General features: G+C 42.1%; 1 protein-coding gene across 8 annotated transcripts in view; it reads left to right on the forward strand.

Annotated features, from left to right (window-relative positions):
* The first annotated feature begins 658 nt into the window (after positions 1 to 658).
* Positions 659 to 22,134, forward strand: part of DHRS7B (dehydrogenase/reductase 7B) — a 52,196-nt gene continuing 30,720 nt past the window's right edge. Inside the window, exons 1-3 of one of the 8 annotated variants that reach the window (XM_023195001.3) lie at positions 943 to 972; positions 8,992 to 9,080; positions 17,672 to 17,786. In XM_023195001.3, coding sequence (XP_023050769.1) covers positions 17,740 to 17,786 — 47 coding nt within the window. In that variant the 5' untranslated portion in view covers positions 943 to 972; positions 8,992 to 9,080; positions 17,672 to 17,739. The other 7 variants (XM_023194996.3, XM_023195003.3, XM_023194998.3 and 4 more) reach the window with 7 other exon arrangements.

Genomic DNA, 22,134 nt, shown 5'->3' on the forward strand with positions numbered 1-22,134 from the left:
AGAGAGGGAGATTTTCCACCTTACACATATTTGCCATCTTATGAATTTTGAACGATGAGAGTCCCCCCACCCCTTCCTTCCTCTGCCCTGCCCCTTCCTTCCTCTGCCCTTTACTCTCTCAATATCCTCTTTTCATGCCCTTTTTTTTTTTTTTTAATCACTTCAGGTCCTTCAAAAAATTTATTTGCAAGAAGTACATATATATATATTCTGAATGAAATTCATTTTCAGATATATGTATTACAAATATCTTGTCTGTTCTATTGTCTTTCTCTTTTCTCAATGGGGTCTTTTCGGTGTCTTATAGTTATTGACGCCCAATTTATCAGCCTTTTCCTTTAGGACTGACACTTTTTGTGTTCTGCTAAAACGTTATTTTCCTCTCTCATGGTCATGATATTCTGCGATTTTATTGTCTAGAGTTGTACTGTTCACATTCAGGTCTACCATCCATCCAGAATTATTTTACTTGAGATAGGAGTCAAGGTTCATTTTCTCCCAATCGACATTCAATTGACGTAGCACTATATATTGAACAAAACTTTCCTTATTGCATTACCGTGGCTACTTGTAGGAGGAAAAAGTGACTACATAGCTGCGGGTCTGTTTCTGGCCTCTCTCTTTTTCATTCATTGTTTTTACCTTTGTACCAGTTATCAGACTGTTCTGATTACTGTGACATTATAATCATCTTGATAACTATATCGTGAATTCTCCATGTTCTTCGCCGAAAGTCCACGGAACACCAACCACGACCTTCGGAATTTCCCTCCGGAAGATGAAGGCACTGTAATTATGCAGGTGGACCCTGTTCAGATCTCGGGTCTAGCGGGTCCTACGTACACCTTGAGGGACACCAGCCCAACGCGCATGCGCAGCCTCAACGCTCGGCTTGGACGGAGCCTCGCCGGCTGCGTACACGTCACTTCCGAGGCGGGAGGATGGATTGACTATGGTCTCTCCGGCAACCAGGTAGGGGCTGGGGAAGAAGGAACCTCCGAGATCCGGGGATAGGGTCTGGCCTTGAGCTGAGGCGACTCCCCGGCCTGGTTGAGGGGAAGCGGTGTAGTGGTCGAGCGAAGGCCGCGGGCCCTGGGGGAGCGCGCGGAATCCCGGGCGGCTTTCGGATCCCCGCGACGCCGAACTCTGAAGGAAGACAGCCCAGGCGCTGGGACCAGGGCTCTGGCTCGGGCGAGTGCTTGGCTGGGAACCCCGCCTGTAGCCGAGGTCTCTTGAGTCCGGTTTCCGCGGCTGGAAATGGGTGTTGCGCTGGGCGCTGTGTGTGAAAGGCCTCTTCCCAGAAGGCTCCTGGCTCGAGCCTGTTTATTCACGCATTTCTGCGCGACGTAGGGGAGCCCCTGCAGCGTGTGCCAGTGGCAGGACCGAGGGTTGAGCGCCGGGGGCTGGTGGCACCTTAGCCAGTGACGGTGAGTTAGGACTAACCAAAGGAACTCCGGTTTTTCAGAAGGCAGAAGGAGGGTGCTGACTCGAGCGTCCACGGGAATGGCTGTTTGAGATGTCTTGCTCTTCCAATACTTACTCTGTGGCTTCCTGGCTGTGCGGCTTTGGGCAAATGTTTTAAACTCGGAGTGTCTGTTTCTTCAGCTGTAACTGGGAATAACAAACCCACTCATAAGGTTGTTGTGAAGCGTAAATGAGACTGCACTTGCAAGGTGCTCAGCTGGTGTCTGGCACATAGTAGGTATTCAACAAATGGTAGCAACGTAATGCTCTTTTTTCAGTTTCCAAACCTTTGGTGTAATGATTTGAGAATCGTGAAGTTACTTTTGAAGTAATGTTTGGGTTTCATACACTCATACATTTAGTAAGCAGAATACCTGCTTACACTGTTGCCGATTGCAATGGTGTCTTTGCATAATGGAAGCTATGTTTGTGCCTTTATCAAGGGTGTGGAATATGCCTTCCCTACCATGTACATGTCCCCTTTTCTCCATTCCTTAATAATAGTTGATATTTCTTGAGTGTTTACTATGTTCCAGGCATGTACTAATCCCTTTACTGAATTACTCAATCCCGTAATAACCCTAATAATAGGAACTATAATCTTCATTTATGGAGGGAGAAGTGGGCTTAGAGATGTTGAGAAATTTATCCGAAGGCATAGAGCTATTAGCCAGGCATGGTGGCACACGCTTGTAGTCCCAGCTACTTGTTGGGACCGAGGCAAGTGGATTGCTTGAAGCTGGGAGATTGAGGCTGCAGTGAGCCGAGATTAAGCCATTGTATTCAAGTCTGGGTGACAAAGTGAGACCCTGTCTTAGCTAGGTACGGTGGCTCACACCTTTGGGGGCTGAGGTGGGGGGGAATCACCTGAGGTCAGGAGTTCAAGACCAGCCTGGCCAACATGGTGAAACCAGTCTCTACTAAAAAATACAAAAATTGGCCGGGCGCTGTGGCTCACGCCTGTAATTCCAGCACTTTCAGAGGCCGAGGTGGGCGGATCACGAGGTCAGGAGATCGAGACCATCTTGGCTAACACGGTGAAACCCTGTCTGTACTAAAAAAAATTAGCCGGGCGTAGTGGAGGGCTCCTGTAGTCCCAGCTACTCGGGAGGCTAAGGCAGGAGAATGGCGTGAACCCGGGAGATGGAGCTTGCAGTGAGCCGAGTTCCCGCCACTGCACTGGAGCCTGGGCGACAGAGCAAGACTCCGTCTCAAAACAAACAAACAAACAAAAATTAGCCGGGCGTGGTGGTGGATGCCTGTAATCCCAGCTACTCAGGAGGCTTTGGCAGGAGAATCGCTTGAACCTGGGAGGCAGAGGTTGCAGTGAACTGAGATCCCACCACTGCACTCTAGTCTGGGTGACAAGAGCGAGACTCCGTCTTGGGGGAAAAAAAAAGTGAGACCCTGTCTCAAACAACAACAACAACAACAAAGGCATAGAGCCAGTAAAGGCAGATCCAATACCACGTCACTTCAGAACCTAGCACTTAGCTACAAATCTTATTAATTCCTTCAGATACTTATTGAACGCTTACAGTGTACCAGGATTGTGCTGGGTGTTGTGGATACAGTGATGACCAAAACAGATAAAACCCCTGTCTTTAAATTGCTTATAAATCTAGCAAGGGAGATAGACAGTAAATATATACATAAAACTAAATATTAATTACGATTGTGGTGCATGCTGTTGAGAACAGTAGAGGGTGCTGTGAGAATACATAATGGAGTCACCTGCATGCTGGGGGTGGCGGGGGTGTTGGGGGGAATGAGGAGAGACAGGGAAGGCTTTCCCAAGAAAATAATATTTAGCTGAGACTTCCAGGACTGAGTTGGAGTTAAATGGACAAAGAGCTAACAGAAGGAGGGAAGGGCACGTGTGAAGTCTTGAGACTAGGAGGAGCTTGTATCTTGTTACGTAAAGACCTGTATGAGGCTGAATGTGGTGGCTCACACCTGTAATCCCAGTGCTTTGGGAGGCTGAGGTGGGAGGATCATGTGAGGCTGGGAGTTTGAGACTGGCCTGGGCAACAGACCCCATCTCTACAAAAAATAAATTATTTAGGTGTGGTGATGTGCACCTGTCGTCCCAGTTACTCTGAAGGCTGAGTCAGGAGGATCGCTTGAGCCCAGGAGTTTGAGGCTGCAGTAAACTGCATTCCAGCCTGGGCAACAGAGTAAGACCCTGACTCAAAAAAAAAGAAAAGAAAAGAAAAAGAATAATAAGCATTAAACCAGACTGAGCTGTATTATGGATAATATACTAATGCAGTTTCTTTCAGAAAAGAAATACCAAATACAAATAAATACCACCATTTATTTGTATGTAGCTGAGCAGATACAACCCATTATGTAGTCTCAAGATTAATGGTAATTTGTCCTCTTGTAAGAAGACTTGACAGCACCATTTGCTGTACATGCTTTCATAATTCATTCTAAATTATGTAGTCTCAAGATTAATGGTAATTTGTCCTCTTGTAAGAAGACTTGACAGCACCATTTGCTGTACATGCTTTCATAATTCATTCTAAATTCATCTGGTAGTTGGGTTGGTCATCTGTGCTACCTAGTTACTTTTTTCCAAAGGAAAACATAAAACAGCTCTATGATAAAACAAGTAGTTGAGGTACCTAGGTTAAACTCCCACAGTAACAGGGCTGGGTCATTTTCTTCCTAGATATTTCCATTTAAAATAGGGGGCTCAGGGGGTTTGGCTGAGCATGGTGGCTCACGCCTGTAATTCCACTACTTTGGGAGGCTGAGGAGAGCAGATCACTTGAGGTCGGGAGTTCGAGACTGGCCTAGCCAACATGTGGAACCCCGTCTCTATTAAAAATACAAAAATTAGCTGGGTGTGGTGGCACACGCCTGTAATCCCAGCTACTCGGGAGGCTGAGGCAGGAGAATCACTTGAACCGGGAGGCGGAGGTTGCAATGAGTGGAGATTGTGCCTCTGCACTCCAGCCTAGGCTAAGAGTGAGACTTCATCTAAAAAAAATTTTTTTTAAATAAATAAATACATAAATATAAAGGAGGGGGTTCCAGGCCCTTCAGAAAAACAGTCCTGGGTTTTACTGTATTCACTGGGTTTAAAAAACCTAAGATAGGGCTAGTTTATTTAGTCTTTAAAAAGATTTGCATACATATCAAAGGGAAAGAGAAATAATTTATAAATACTGGGTTTTTCAAAGAAATGCTGTAAGGAAAAGGAAGGAGAGAAAAGATCTCCTTCCCTTTAGGGAACAGGGAAAATTCAGTTTTAAAATTTTTACTATATGTTTGCATGACAACTAAAAAAAAATTTACTTACAGTACAGTAAAATATTGGACTAGAGCAACATCCATAATGTTGACTGGTGTAGGAATTATTCATTCCCACCCCATTATACACATATGAAACCTTTCTTTGGTAGCCAATGTTATTTTAATGCAGAAATTAACTCTCTTTTCTGGAAGGCCATAAGCATGAGGGTGAAAACTGGGATTGAATGGCATGTAAATTCAGTTTGAAAGCTTCTTGCCACCCACCCAGATAGGAAATACAACAAATTCCTTAGGATTTTACCTGAACTCTCCCTCCCATCTTCTAAAGTTCCCAGTAACATGAGACTTGGCCACTTAAACTGCTTAGTGGAGGGAGAGGTCTGTGATGGCCACTGAATTTGCTACCGGAAAAGAGTCTCGATCCAGACCTCAAGAGAGGGTTCTTGGATCTTGTGTAAGAAATAATTTGAGGCCAATCCATAGAGAAAAGTGAAAGCAAGTTTATTAGAGAAGTAAAGAAACAAGATAATGGCTACTCCATAGGCACAGCAGCCCTGAGGGCTGTTGGCTGGCCACTTTTATGGTCATTTCCTGATTATATGTTAAATAAGAGGTGGATTATTCATGAATTTTCCAGGAAAGGGGTGGTAATTCCCGCAACTGAGGGTTCTTTCCCTTCATAGACCATATAGGGTAATTTCTTGACCTTGCCATGGCATTTGTAAACTGGTATAGTGCTGGTGGAAGTGTTGTTTAGTGTGCTAATGCATTATAATTAGAATGTATGAGCAGTGAGGATGACCAGAGGTCACTTTCATTGCCATTTTCCATTTGGTGGGTTTTGGCTGGCTTCTTTACCTCAGCCTGCTTTATCAGCAAGTTCTTTGTGACCTGTATCTTATGCGACCTCTGTCTCATCTTGTGACTTAGAATGCCTAACCTGGGAATGCAGCCCAGTAGGTCTCAGCCTTATTTTACCCAGCCTGTATTCAAAATAGAGTTGCTCTGGTTCAGATGACTGATAAATTGATTGAATATTGCTTACCAGTGGTTTTGAGCTTCCTTGCTGTACTTAGCTAGTGTTTTATTAAGTAAGCTATGTTTGCACTAGGAACAGTGGCCTTTCTTAGGCCACCAGAGAGAGACCACCTGTGGACAGGTCAGGTGCAACCAAGGGTTCTAGGAGCTCTGGCAGGAGGTTCTAGACAATTCTGGGCTTTCTTTTGATCTAATTTCCTACTCTCAGGTTGAGAAACACTCACCTGATGTAGACATGCAGCAGTAGAGGATGCTTGTAGCAGCTGAGGACAGGTCTGAAGACAGATCAATCCAGCAGACTCCATTCAACATATAATGCTTTACGGTGAATAAGGAACTGTTACCTCTTTAGGTCTTATCTTATAGCTGCCTTGAGATGCAGGTAGAATGAGAATCTACTCATTCTGGAGGTGAGAAAACTGGGGTCCGAATGGGATAAGTTCCCAAATCAAACAGAGGAAGTAAATGGTGGCAACATTTTTATTCCAAATCAGTTGCTCTGACATGCAGGAACTATAAATCTAACAAGCATTTCATTTGTCATGCTGGACTGCCTTAGTTTAAGGAATCTAGATTTATAAAAACCCAGGTTTACTAATTCACCCAAGTTTAAATGGTGAATATTTGCATTGGAGGAGGATTTTCCAGGCTGGGCACGGTGACTCATGCTTGTAATCCCAGCACTCTGGGAGGCCAAGGTGGGTGGATCACCTGAGGTCAGGAGTTCGAGACCAGCCTGGCCAACATGGTGAAACGCTGTCTCTACTAAAATTTACAAAAATTAGCTGGGCATAGTGGTGCATGCCTGTAATCCCAGCTAGTTGGGAGGCTGAGGCAGAGGAACCACTTGAACCCAGGAGGTGGATGTTGCAGTGAGCCCAGATCATGCCACTGTACTCCAACCTGGGTGACAGAGTGAGACTCTGTCTCCAAAAAAAAAAAAAGATTTTCCAGTAAAAGTAGGTATTGTAACTTGGAGCGTACAGATGGGCTTCAAGGGTTTTGTAGGTCTCCTGAAATCATTTACACAATTTTTTATACACTTGCCTTTTAGCAGGCATAGTAAAAATCAGATTTCCAAAGGAATCTATTCAGAGAAATGATAGAGACCCCCACCATTCTAGTGGATTAAAAAAAAAAAATCAACCTGTAGGCCGGGCACGGTGGCTTATGCCTGTTATCCCAGCACTTTGGGAGGCCGAGGCAGGTGAATCACGAGGTCAGGAGATCAAGACCATCCTGGCTAACATGGTAAAACCCCATCTCTACTAAAAGTAAATACGAAAAATTAGCCAGGCATGGTGCTGGTGCTTGTAGTCCCAGCTACTCAGGAGGCTGAGGCAGGAGAATGGCATGAACCCAGGAGGCAGAGCTTGCAGTAAGCTGAGATCGCACCACTGCATTCTAGCCTGGGCGACACAGCAAGACTCCGTCTCAAAAAAAAAAAAAAAAAAAAAAATCAACCTGTCAATTTTTAAATTGTGGTACTTAATGGAATGTTTCTCAGTAACTCTTCAGAAAATGTGTTTAAAAACATTTAAATGCAGGTTTACGGGAGAATGTTACATTTCTTAGTATGTTGCATGTGGTAGAATATTGTACTTGTAGACGCATCTCAATTAATGAAAAGGGGAATTTTAAAAGGTCACTTCATTTTCCATTGCTGGATAAGGAGAGATAAGGAAATTTAAACTACAGATGGTTCCCAGCTTATGATGGTTTTACTCAACCATTTTTCAATTTTATGATGGTGCAACAGTCATATGCATGTAGAAACTATACTCAAGTACCTATACACCCATTCTGTTTTTCATTTTCAGTACAGCATTAATAAATTACATGAAATAGTCAACACTTTATTATAAAATAGGTTTATCTGAGATGATTTTGCCTAACTGTAGGCTAATGTAAGCATCCTGAGCATGTTTAAGGTAGGTTAGGCTAAGCTATGATGTTTGGTAGGTTAGGTGTATTAAATGCATTTTTATTTATGGTATTTTCAACTTATGATGGGTTTATTGAGATATAACCCTACGTAAATTGAAGAGCATCTGTAGTTAATTTTGTTGCCCATTAGTGTTGGGCACAAGGAAGAATAATAATTTATCCATTTTCTTCATTCCTTTTCTTTACTGTTTCTTTTTTTTTTTTTTTTTTTTTTGAGACGGAGTCTCGCTCTGTCGCCCGGGCTGGAGTGCAGTGGCCGGATCTCAGCTCACTGCAAGCTCCGCCTCCCGGGTTTACGCCATTCTTCTGCCTCAGCCTCCTGAGTAGCTGGGACTACAGGTGCCCGCCACCTCGCCCGGCTAGTTTTTTTGTATTTTTTAGTAGAGACGGGGTTTCACCGTGTTAGCCAGGATGGTCTCGATCTCCTGACCTCGTGATCCGCCCGTATCAGCCTCCCAAAGTGCTGGGATTACAGGCTTGAGCCACCGCACCTGGCCTTCTTTACTGTTTCTTATATTACCTAACACCCACTCCAGATAGATAATCCAGTAGTTGTCGTAATAATATCATTTAGCTAAACCAAATAAAACGCCTCCTAATCTACATATAAGCCTGGGCACTGTAGCATAGCACATGTTTGTAATCCCAGCACTTTGGGAGACTGAGGCAGGCAGATTGCCTGAACTCAGGAACTCAAGACAAACCTGGGCAACGTGGCAAAACCGGATCTGTACAAAAAATTATCTGGGCATGGTGGCGTGCACCTGTAGTCCCAGCTACTTGGGAGGCTGTGGTGGGAGGATTGTTTGAGCCCCAGAGGTCAAGGCTGCAGTGAGCTGAGATCACGCTACTGCACTCCAGCCTAGGTGACAGAGTGAGACCTTGTCTCAGAAAACAAAAACAAAAACAAAACAGAAAACAAAAAACATGCATATATGTATTTAATCCTTTCTGCAATCTTATACGGCAGATATTAGATACATTTTGCAGATGAGGAAACTGGCTAAACCATTAAGTAACTTGTTCAAAGGTACTCACTTAGTCAGTATGATGCTGGTATTTGATCCAAGATCTGCCTGGTTCCAACAATAGTTTGCTGTATCAACCATGTGAAGTGGTCATTCACACCTCAAATTTATTTATATCTCAATAGAAAAAATGGCAGCTAGCAATTTGATCTTAAGCAAAAAGCAAGTCAGACTTGAATTTAAAGAGAATTTATTTTGTGGAAAAAACAATGAATTGCAAGAAACAAAATGTGGTTTCTTACTGAATCAGAAGGAAGATGTGGTTGGACAACTATAGCAATTGACCCCAGGCCAAGGGTACTGGTTAAAGTGAGGAAACGTTAATTCTTACAACAAGAGGTAAGTTTTGCAATGATCTACTGTCTTTTTTTCTCATAAACTTGGAATTAAGGATATTGCCTTTTTCCCCAAACATTTTTTATTTAACTTGGCATATGTAATGTCTTAAAAGGCATCTCTTCTTGAAAGTTTCTAATTGACATGCATTACTATGAAGGCATTTGGATAGGATTATTTCAAAGACATAATTTCTATGTGATTAGGGTTTTTTGTCTGTTTTATCAAGATTTTAATTTCTAGCAGTGGGATAATTATATTAATAAGTCCTTGGGAAATTTGCGGTGCTTAGAGTCTGTTGAGTTGCTGAACAGAGCTGGGGGTCTTGCTGTAGCCAGTGATCTCAGGACATTTTAAATGCTGCCACTGTTGTAGACCAAAACCAGTGTGCCTTATATCAGTGAAGGCTCTGAAGCCTTGGGCTATGGCAGAACTTGGGGCCCTGAAGTACACATGGAAGTCAGCCCACTGAACATGGGGTTGACAAAAAGAGTACAGAAATGAGAATATGTATTTGGACTACTTCTGGTTCCAAAGTAGCAACATAGAAATAAGCTGACTTCACTCACTTCCACAGAAAACCAAAAACAAATGTATAGTACTGAGAGTATCACCAGAAATGTCCCAGAACTCAAACATGAAGAGGAGACAATTCTCGAGGCCATGGAGAAATGAAAAAGCTCCCAGCAGATGGTAAGGGAATTGGACTTCCACATCCATTCTGCCTGGCACCAAGTGTGAGGAAAATTTCCCTGCAAGTCACCATTTTTGTACTGGAAAAAGTAAGACTGAGATGAACAACCAACATCCTCATCATCTTAGATTCCCTAGCAGGAGACTTGTCCCTGCCCTAACCCACAGGAAGCATCTCAAGTGCCTGAAGGGGGAAATCCTGAGGACAGGCAGAGACAAAGGTGGGAGGCAGGACTGCCATCTCCAGCCCTGGAAACTCTGCTCTGTAATTCAAAGGAGATGGCAAATCATAATGGCTACTCAGCAACACAACACTGTAGGAGGTTTTTACCTACAGGTCCTCTGGGCACAGTGTGGGAGGATCAAGAATTCAAAATAGGCCAGCACAGTGGCTCAGGCATGTAATCCCAGGCATCAGGGAGGCTAAGACAGGAGGACTACACGAGCCCAGGAGTTTGAGACCAGCCTGGGCAACATGGTGAGATAGTGTGTCTATTTTAAAAAATAAAATAATTTTTGAAATTCATTTTATATTTTTTGTAGAGACAAGTTCTTACCATGTTGCTCAGACTGGTGTCAAACTCCTGGGCTCAAGCAATCCTCCCACCTAAGCCTCCCAAAACACTGGGATTACAGGGAGAAGCCACCATGCCCAGCCCTGAAAAATAATTTTTTAATAAAGAATTCAACATAGTAGTTTCAAGGAAACTCAGTGATCTCCAAGGTGACACACACACACACACACACACACATACACACACTTCAGAAATTTATCAGAGAAACTTAACAAAGATATTGAAATAAAAAACAGAAATTTCAGAACTGAGAAATACATTTGCTAAACTGAAAAATTCATTAATGGCTTTCAGCAGCAGAATGGATCAAGCAGAGGAAAGAATCAGTGAGCTGAAAGACGATTTGAAAATACACGGCTGGGCGCGGTGGCTCATGCCTGTAATCCCAGCACTTTTGGAGGCCAAGGGTGGATCACTTGAGGTACAGGAGTTGGAAACCAGTCTGGCCAATGTGGTGAAACCCCGTCTCTATCAAAAAGTACAAAAAATTAGCCGAGTGTGGTGGTGTGCACCTGAAATCCTAGCTACTTGAGAGGCTGAGGCAGGAGAATCGCTTGAACCCAGGAAGTGGAAGTTGCAGTGAGCCAGGATCATGCACTCCAGCCTGGGCAACAGAGCAAGACTGTAAAAAACAAACAAACAAACCAACAAACAAAACCAGAAAATACACAAAGGTGAAAAAAAAAATAATGAAAAGCCATGAAGATTGCCCATAAGATATAGAAAACTACCTGAAAAGGCCCAAACTAAGAATTGTTGGTGTTCAGGAGAGAGTTGAGCTAGAGCAAAAGGTAGAAACCTTAGTCTGAGAAATAACAACAGAAAACTTTACCCAACTTAAGAAAGATACAAATATTCAGGAACAGGAAAATCAGAGAACATCAAATTTGACCCAAATAAGACCCCAAGGCCTATAATAATCAGACTCTTAAAGGTCAACAAAGAGAGAATCCTAAGAGCAGTAAGAAAAAAGAAGCAAATAGGCTGGGCGCGGTGGCTCAAGCCTGTAATCCCAGCACTTTGGGAGGCCGAGACGGGTGGATCACGAGGTCAGGAGATTGAGACCATCCTGGCTAACACGGTGAAACCCCGTCTCTACTAAAAAATACAAAAAACTAGTCAGGCAAGGTGGCGGGCGCCTGTAGTCCTAGCTACTCGGGAGGCTGAGGCAGGAGAATGGCATAAACCCGGGAGGCGGAGCTTGCAGTGAGCCAAGATCGCGCCACTGCACTCCAGCCTGGGCGACAGAGCGAGACTCCGTCTCAAAAAAAAAAAGAAAAAAAAAAAAGAAGCAAATAACATAAAGGAGCTCCAATTTGTCTGGCAACAGACTTCTCGATGAAGAAGCCTCATGGGAACCATAATGCAAAAAAGCATACAGGAAACCATACAGGCCAGGGAGGTGTGGAACAACATTTTCAAAGTGCTGAAAGAAAAAAATAACTGCCATTCAAAAATACTGTATCCAGCAAAATTGTCCTTCAAATATGAAAGAGAGATAAAGTATTTCCCAGACAAAGCAAAGTTGAGAGAATTTACCACCACTAAACCCGTCTTACAAGAAATGCTAAAGGGAGTTCTTCAAACAGAAAGAAAACACTCAGTGTGCAAACAGGAAAACATTTGAAGGTATAAAACCCACTGATAAAGGTAAGTACATGGACAAACCCAGAATACTCTAATACTGTAATTGTGGTATACAATTCACTCATAACTCTAGTGTGGAGCCCAAAAGACAAATCCATCAAAACAATAATAGGTATAGCAACCTGTTAAGAGGTAGATAATATAAAATTATGTAAATTGAGACAACTAAAAGTCAAAATGTGGGGGATGAGGATAAAGTGTAGAAGGGTTTTTTTTTTAACATATTTTTCTTTGTTTCTATTTGTTTCTTTGTTATTTAAGATAAGTTGTTATCTCTTTAAAATGACTTGTTACATCTGTGAGATTTTTTTTGTAAGGTTCATGGGTACCACAATACAAAACACTTATAATAGGTTTACTAAAAATACAAAGCAACAAAACATTCTACCAGAGAAAATCACTTAACCACAAAGGAAGACCAGAAAAAGGAAGAGAGGGGTTACAAAACAACCAGAAAATAAGGAACAAAATGGCAGTATTAAGTTCTTATCAATAATAACACTGAATGTTAATGGACTCAGTTCTCCAGTTAAATAGCATAGAATTTTCTTTAGCCAGGCATGGTGGCTCATACTTGTAATTCCAGCACTTTGGGAGGCTAAGGTAGGAGGATCACTGGATCATGTGAGTCCAGGAGTTCAAGACCAGCCTGGGCAACATAACAAGACTCCATCTCTATTAAAATAAATAAATAAATAAATAAGGCATGGAGTGTCTGAATGAATAAAACGTCCTTGGCAAAGGGGCAAGGTATCTGGTATAGCAGATGAGGAGGCTGGGAAATCTCCTAGAAAACCAACCTATTAAAAAAGTATGAAACAGGACGAAATTGTCAAAAACAACCATTTCATGGGTGTGGAAATTGACCTAAGACATGCAATAAATCAAGAAGCATTTCTTTGGCCAGGCATGGTGGCTTATGCCTGTAATCCCAGCACTTTGGGAGGCTGAGGTAGGTGGATCACCTGAGGTCAGGAGTTCAAGACCAGCCTGGCCAACATGGTGAAACCGTTTCTACTACAAATACAAAAATTATCCGGGCATGGTGGTACATGCCTGTAATCCCAGCTACTTGAGAGGATGGGGCAGGAGAATCTCTTGAACCCAAGAGGCAGAGGTTGCAATGAGCCAAGATAGCACCATTGCACTCCAGCCTGGGCAAAAGAGCAAAACTCCGTTTTTTAAAAAAGAAGCATTTATTCATGAAAAAACATGGAACTTTGAGTAAGAGCAGTAGGAGTCTGTGATATACTTGCCGAGAGCTATAATAAAACTACCACAAATTTAGTGGCTTAATAAACCACATATTTATTATCTTACAGTTCTAAAAGTTGGAAGTCCTAAAATTAAGCCATGAGCAGTGCTTGTTTTCTTCTGGAGGGTCTAGAATAATCCCCCTATCTCAAGATTCTTAATTTAATCACAGCTGCAAAGTTTCTTTTTACCATATAAGTGAAGTAATATGCCCACTGATTCTAGAGATTAGGATTAGAATGTAAACATCTTTGAAAGGTATTATTTAGGCTACCACAAACATTAATATACATATCCAAGAAACTTTGTGAGCTCCAAGTAGGACAGTCCACAAAGAGATCCACCACATCTAGATACATCCTAGTCAAACTGTTGGAAGCCAAAGGCATAAGCTCAAAAACAGCAAAAGAAAAATTACTCATCACATGCAAGGGAACAACAGTTATATGATTAGTGTCTGGCTTCTCATTATAAGCAGGAGGGCTTTTAGCTTTCAGTCCAGCAGCTAGGTATCTTAGAAGTTGCCACTTGTAGGCTGGGTGTGGTGGCTCACGCCTATAATCCTAGCACTTTGGGAGGCCTAGGCAGGTGGATCATGAGGTCAGGAGTTCAAGACCAGCCTGGCCAAGATGGTGAAACCCTGTCTCTACTAAAAATAAAAATTAAAAAAAAAACAATTAGCTGGGCGTGTTGGCAGGCACCTGTAATCCCAGTTATTCGGAAGGCTGAAGCAGAGAATTGCTTGAACCTAGGAGGCGGAGTTTGCAGTGAGCCGAGATCACACCACTGCATTCCAGCCTGGGTGACAGAGTGAGACTCTGTCTCAAAAAACAAAAGTTGCCACTTGTTCCTAACAAGTAAAAAGCTTAACAAACCAACAAATCGACTCTTCATAGATACATCAGAGACATGAAATCATACCGCACACTGTTGCCCCCAAAATAAAAGACAGATAGGTGGATACATGGAATCACATTTACTGGAGCAGAAACCTATGTGGGAACCAGTCCTGTGGTAGGAAAACATGAAGTGTAATTGACAAATTGCTGGAGACTCCTGTGAACAAGTCTGAGAGTAATTTAGTTGAATGTTGTTCCCACTAAAATCCCATGTTCAATTGATTGTAATCCCCAATGTTGGAGATGGGGTCTGGTGGAAGGTGATTGGATCACGAGGAATCTTATGAAATGGTTTAATTTAATGCCATCCTCCTGGTGCTGTCCTTGCAACAGTGAGTGAGTTTTCACAAGATCTGACTGTGTAAAAGTTTGTGGCATCTTCCCTCTTGTTCTGTCTCACCCCCGCTCTCAACTGCTCCCTGTTCACCATCCACCATGATTGTAAACTTCTTGAGGCCTCCCCAGAAGCTGAGCAGATGCTGGCACGATGCTTGCTGCAAAACCTGCAGAACCGTGAGCCAATTAAACCTCTTTATAAATTACCTAGCCTCAGGTGGTGTTTTGTTACTTTTATTTTTTGAGAAGGGGTCTCACTGTGTCACCCAGGTGAGAGTACACTGCCCCAATCTCAGCTCACTGTAGCCTCAGCCTCCTGGGCTCAAGTGATCCTCCTGCCTCAGCCTCCCTGAGTACCTGAGACCACAGGCACATGCCATGACACCTGCCTTATTTTTGTACTTTTTTGAAGAGACAGTATTTCACCATGTTGCCCAGGCTAGTGTTGAACTCCTGGACTCAAGCAATATGACTGCCTCAGCTTCCAAAGTGTTGGGATTACAGGTGTGAACCACCACACCCAGCCCAGGGGTTTCTTTATAGCAGTGCAAGAACAGTGTAACACAGAGAGTTATAAACTTCAGTGGGACCCAGTCATGGGGGGTGCTCATGCTTTCGTAAGTTTTACCTCCAAGAGTTCTACCAGCCCCTCACAATGAATATTGGAGAGAAATCCCCTTGTGCTTCCAGCAGAGGGAAGGAAAAAAAAAAATCATCACTTTGAAATATGCCAGAGCATTCTGCTCATCTTAACAAGGCCTACCCTCAGGAGAAACTATTTTACCAGAGCCTAACTTACTTTGGGGAAGGATAATGCTCAACTTCAGCTCACTCTATTCTTTCATGTGGGGGAAATTAATACCCAACTCCAGCCCTCTCTAGCCATCGTGTCCCACCTAAAGGGGGAAAACTGAGAGGCACTGGTGAAATTTGTAGTTCACAGGCTCACCAAAAAACTGAGACCTAATCATAGGACTGTAGAACACTTCCCCTCCCTCCAGCACCTTACCACTACATTACTAAAGGCCTGCTTACCACAGTTCTTTTTACCCGGTGCATCCTATCCACCTTTTGATAAAAAATTACAAGGCATACTAAAAGGGAAAATACACAGAAGAGACTGAAGAAGCATCAGAACCAGAGTTTGATATGGCAGGAATGTTGGATTTATCAGACCAAGAATTTTTAAAAATCATGGTTAGTATGCTAAGGGCTTTAATGGAAAAGTAGACAACATGCAAGAATTAATGGGTAATGTAAACAGAAAGATGAAAAAGCTAAGAAGAAAAACAAAATGCTAGAAATCAAAAGTGATATAACAGAAATGAAGAATGTCTCTGATGGGCTCAGTAGACTGGACATGGCAGAGGAGAGAATCTGGGAGCTTTGAAGATATGACAATAGAAACTTCCAAAACTTAAAAGCAAAGAGAAAAAAGACTGAAAAAAACAGGAACAGAATATCCAAGAAATGTGAGATAACTACAAAAGATGCAACATACACATAACGGGAATGCCAGAAAGAGGAAAGAGAGAAAGGAATAGAAGCAATATATATATATATATATATATATTTTTTTGAGATGGAGTTTCGCTCTGTCGCCCAGGCTGGAATGCAGTGGCCAGATCTCAGCTCACTGCAAGCTCCGCCTCCCGGGTTTGTGCCATTCTCCTGCCTCAGCCTCCCGAACAGCTGGGACTACAGGCTTCCGCCACCTTGCCCGGCTAGTTTTTTGCATTTTTTTAGTAGAGACGGGGTTTCACCGTGTTAGCCAGGATGGTCTCGATCTCCTGACCTCGTGATCCGCCCGTCTCAGCCTCCCAAAGTGCTGGGATTACAGGCTTGAGCCACCGCGCCCGGCCTAGAAGCAATATTTTAAGGAATAATGATTGAGAATGTCCCCCTCAGAGAACACCAAGCAGGATGTCTTAGTCCTGTAGACTGGATAATTTATAAAAAGACAGAAATGTGTTTCTTACAGTTCCAGAGGCTAGGAAGTAGAAGATCAATGCACTGGCAGGTTCACTGTCTGGTGAGGGCCTGTTCCTTATAGAAGGTGCCATCTAAGTGTCCTCACATGGCAGAAGGGATAGAATGGGTGGAAAAAAGGGACAACGGCATGTAATCCCATTCATGAGGGCAGACCACTCATGACTCAATCACCTACAAAAGGTCACAACTCTTAATACTATTGCATTGGGGATAGAGTTTCAACATGAATTTTGAAAGGGACAAAAACATTCAAACCATAGCACAGGATAAAGGGAAAAAAGCCTATACAGACGTATCATAGTCAAACTACAAAAAAATCAACGATAAAGAAAAAAAAATCTAGAAAAAAGCCAGAGAGGGCCGGGCGCGGTGGCTCAAGCCTGTAATCCCAGCACTTTGGGAGGCCGAGACGGGTGGATCACGAGGTCAGGAGATCGAGCCCATCCTGGCCTACACAGTGAAACCCCGTCTCTACTAAAAAAATACAAAAAACTAGCCGGGTGAGGTGGCGGGAGCCTGTAGTCCCAGCTACACGGGAGGCTGAGGCAGGAGAATGGCGTAAACCTGGGAGGCGGAGCTTGCAGTGAGCCGAGATTGCACCACTGCACTCCAGCCTGGGCGACAGAGCGAGACTCCGTCTCAAAAAAAAAAAAAAAAAAAAAAAGCCAGAGAGGAAAATTACTACCTATAGAGGAGCAAAGATAAGAATTACATCTGGGCTGGGCACGGTGGCTCATGCCTCTAAATCCCAGCACTTTGGGAGGCTGAGGTGGGTGGATTACCTGAAATCAGGAATTTGAGACCAGCCTGGCCAATATGGTGAAACCCTGTCTCTACTAATAATACAAAAATTAGCTGGGTGTGGTGGCACGCGCCTGTAATCCCAGCTACTCTGGAGGCTGAGGCAGGAGAATCACTTGAATCCAGGAGGTGGAGGTTGCAGTGAACCGAGATAGTTATAAGTGAAATGAATGATAGTAACAGTACAAGGGAAGAGAGGGAAGAATCAGGATTATTTTGTTATTATAAGGCACTTGCAATACCTTATAGTATTTGCATAGTGTATATTGCATAGCACTATAGTATGGTATAGTGTTATTTGAAAGTGGACTTGGATTCATTGGAAATATATACTGTAAACTCTAGGGCAACCACTAAAAAAAGTTTTTTTTTTTTTGTTTTGTTTTTTTTTTTTTAGAAAAAGCATAATTGATAAGCTATGAAAGGAGAGGAAATGGAATCATATAAAATGCTCAATTAACCACAATGAGCAGAAGAACTGTGGAAGACAAAAAGAGGAGCAAAGAACAAGGGTAACAAAAAAAAATTAACAAATATGGTAGCTGTTAATCCAGCTATGTCAATAATCACTTTAAATGTCAGTGGTTTTGTCAGTTACATCAATTAAAAGGCAGAGATTGTGAGAGTTTATCAAAGAATAAGACCCAAATATATGTTGTCTACAAGAAACCAACTTTAAGTATAAAGACACATATAGATTAAAAGTAAAGAGATGAAGAAAGATCCACCATACTAACACTAAATAAAGTGGGAGTAGCTATATTTCTATACAGAGCAGACTACAGAGCAAGGAAAGTTATCAGGGATAAAGAGCATTACATTATGACCACAGATAATACTCCAATAAGGCAATAATCTTTAATGTATATACATGTAATACAGCATCAAAATATGTGAGGCAAAAACTGATAGAACTGCACAGAGAAAGAGATGAATCCACTATTATATTTGGAGACTTCAGTGCTCCTTTATCAGAAAGACAGATTTGGCATGCAGAAAATTAGAACATAGTTCAACTCAACAGCAGCAGTCAGGTGAATATAGTTAAAATGTAGAAACTACTTTGTCCAACAACAGCAGATTATACATTCTTCCGAAGTGAATGAAACATTCCCTTAGACCACATTCTAGGCCACAAAACACACCTTAATAAATATAAAGGAACAGAAATACATTGTCTGCTTCCAGACCACCATGGAGTTGAACTAGAAATCAGTAACAGAAAGATAACTGGAAATCCCTCAAATAGTTAGTGATTAAACAACATACTTGTAAATAACGCATGGGTTAAAGAAGAAATCTCAAGAGAAAACTGAAAATATTTTGAAGTAAAAGAAAATGAAAACACACCTTACTAAATTTGTAGAATGCAGCAAAAGCAGTGCTTAGAGGGAAATTTATAGCATTGAATGTATGTATTAGAAAAGAAGGGCCAGGCGCGGTGGCTCAAGCCTATAATCCCAGCACTTTTGGAGGCCGAGACGGGCGGATCACGAGGTCAGGAGATCGAGACCATCCTGGCTAACATGGTGAAACCCCGTCTCTACTAAAAAATACAAAAAACTAGCCGGGCGAGGTGGCGGGCGCCTGTAGTCCCAGCTACTCAGGAGGCTGAGGCAGGAGAATGGCGTGAACCTGGGAGACAGAGCTTGCAGTGAGCCAGGATCCGGCCACTGCACTCCAGCCTGGGCGACAGAGTGAGACTCTGTCTCAAAAAAAAAAAAGAAAAGAAAAGAAGAAATCTAAAATCAACAATCTAAGCTTATACTTTAGGCAACTAGAAAAAGAAGAGAAAATTAAAGCCAAAGTAACCAGAAGAAAAATAATAAAAATTAAAGCAGAATCAATGAAATTGAGAATAGGAAATCAGTAGAGAAAACCAAACAAAACTAAAAGCTGGTTCTTTGAAAAGATAATAAATAAAATCAATAAGCGTCTAGTCCGGCTAAGAAAGTTAACCAAAAAACTAAGGCACAAATGACTAATAACAGAAATGAAAGCAAGGACATCACTACAGAGCCCATGAACATCAAAAGAATAATAAATGTAGCTGGACGTGGTGGTTTACGCCTGTAATCCTTGCACTTTGGGTGGCCGAGGCAGGCGGATTACCTAAGATCAGGAGATCGAGACCAGCCTGGCCAACATGGTGAAACCACTTCTCTACAAAAATACAAAAGTTAGCCAGGCATGGTGTTGTGCATCTATAGTCCCAGCTACTCGGGAGGCTGAGGCAGGAAAATTGCTTGAACCTGGGAGGTGGAGGTTGCATTGAGCCAATATCGCACCACTGCACTCTATCCTGGGTAACAGAGCGAGATTCCATCTCAAAATAACAAACAAACAAACAAACTGGGCGTGGTAGCTCCAGCCTGTAATCCCAGCACTTTGGGAAGCTGAGGTAGGGAGATCACCTGAGGTCAGGAGTTCGAGACAAGCTTGGCCAACATGGTGAAACCATCTCTACTGAAAATACAAAAATTAGCTGGGCGTGGAGGCATGCACCTATTGTCCCAGCTACTTGGGGAGCTGAGGCAGGAGAATCGCTTGAACCTGGGAGGTGGAGGTTGCAGTGAGCTGAGATTGTGCCATTGCACCCCAGCCAGGGCGACAAGAGCAAAATTCCATCTCAAAATAAAAAAAAGAATAAAAAGAATGCTATGAATAACTCTGTACCCATTACTTGATAACCTAGATGAAACAGACCAATTCCATCAAAAGACAGTCTGCCAAAACTCACGCAATAAGAAATAGACACTCTGAATGGGCCTATATTTATTAGAGAAATGGAATCAATAATAATGACTTTCCAAACAGAAAGCACCAAGCCCAGATGGATTCACTGATGAATTCTACCAAACAATTGGAAAGAATTATACCAATTCTCTACAATCTCTCCCAGAAGATAGAAGCAGAGAGACTTTCTAACTCAACCTATGAGACCTCCATTACCCTAATACCAAAACCAAGGATATTACAAGAAAATAAAAATATATACCCATATCTCTCATGAACATAGATGCAAATATCCTCAACAAAATATTAACAAATTGAATGCAATAATGTATGAAAATGACCAAGACCATGACCAAGTGGGATTTATCCAAGATATGCAAGTCTGGTTCAATATTCAAATCAGGCTAGGCAAAGTGCTCGTGCTTGTAATCCCAGCACTTTGGGAGGGTGAGGTGGGAGAATTGATTGAGCCCAGAAATTCAAGACCAGCTTGGGCAACAGAGCAAGACCTCATCTCTACAAATAATAAAATCAGCCAGGTGAGGTAGTGTACATCTGTGGTCTCAGATACTTAGGAGGCTGAGGTGGGAGAATTGCTTGAGCTTGGGCAGTTGAGGGTTCAGTGAGTAGTGATCAGACCACTGCACTCCAGTCTGGGCAAGAAAGTGAGACCCTGTCTCAAAACAAAACCAATAACTAATGTAATCTGGCTGGGCGCAGTGGCTTATTTCTGTAATCCCAGTACTTTGGGAGGCCAAGGCCAGTGGATCACTTAAGCCTGGGAGTTCAAGACCAGCCTAGGCAAAATGGTGAAACCCTGTCTCTACAAAAATGACCCAGGTGTGGTGGCACACTCCTGTAGTGCCAGCTACTCGGGAGGCTGAGGCGGAAAAAATTAAGCCTGGGAGGTAAGGGCTGCAGTGAGCTGAGATTGCACCACTGCGCTCCAGCTTGGTTGACGGAGTGAGACCCTGTCTGAAAAAAATAATAATAATTCATCACATCAGCAAACTAAAGAGGAAAAAAAAAATCACATGATCATATCAGTAGACGCAGAGAAAGTATTTGACAGTATCTATCTCGGATTCATGATTAAAACTCTTAGCAAATAGGAGTAGAGAGGAACTCCGTCAACTTGATAAATACTTACAAGAAAACTACGGCCAACATCATACTCAATGGTGAAGAACTCAGAGCTTGCCCACTAAGATCAGGAACAAGGCAAGGATGTTCCCTCTCATCAGTGCTTTAAAAAAAAATTTTCCTCACCCAAATCTCATATTGAATCATTACTGTTTTTTAACATCATACTGGAAGTCCTATATAGTGCAGTAAGACAAGAAAATGAAATAAAAATTGTAGAGACTGGGAAGGAAGAAATAAAAATGTATTTGTTCACAGATGGCAATCATTTATGTAAAAAATCTGAAAGAACAAGAAACTCCTGGAACTAATAAGTGATTAAGCAAAGTTGCAGGATACAAGGTGAATATATAAACGTGAATCACTTTTCTGTATACCAGTGGTGAACAAGTAGAATTTGAAATTAAGATATTACAGTATGAACAAGTTTTTTAATGAGGCAGACTATAAAACTGATGAAATGTAACAGATAACTAAATAGATATTCCATGTTCACAGAACAACTCAATAATGTCAAGATATAATTTCTTCCTAATTTATCTGTAGAGTCAATGCAATCCCAATCCAAATTCCAGCAGGTTGTTTTATGGATATTGACAAACTGATTCTAAAGTTTATATGGAAAGGCAAAAGACCAAGAATAACCAACTCAATATTGTAGGAGAAACAAGTTAGAGGACTGACACTAGCTGACTCCAAGACTTAGTATAAAGCTACATTAATCAGGACAGCAATACTGGTGAAACAACAAGTAGATCAATGGAACAGAATAGAGAGCCCAGAAATAGACTCACATAAATAGAGCCAAGTGATCTTTGACAATGGAGAAAAGATAGTCTTTTCAGCAGATAGTATTGAAACACTACCTGCATGCAAAAAAAAAAAAAAAAAAAAAAAAATCTAAACACAGACTTCACAACTTTCACAAAAGTTAATTCAAAATGGATCATACACCTAAATGTAAAATGCAAAACTATGAAA

Source organism: Piliocolobus tephrosceles, chromosome 16, assembly GCF_002776525.5.
Source record: "Piliocolobus tephrosceles isolate RC106 chromosome 16, ASM277652v3, whole genome shotgun sequence".
NCBI classification, from domain to species: Eukaryota; Metazoa; Chordata; class Mammalia; order Primates; family Cercopithecidae; genus Piliocolobus; species Piliocolobus tephrosceles.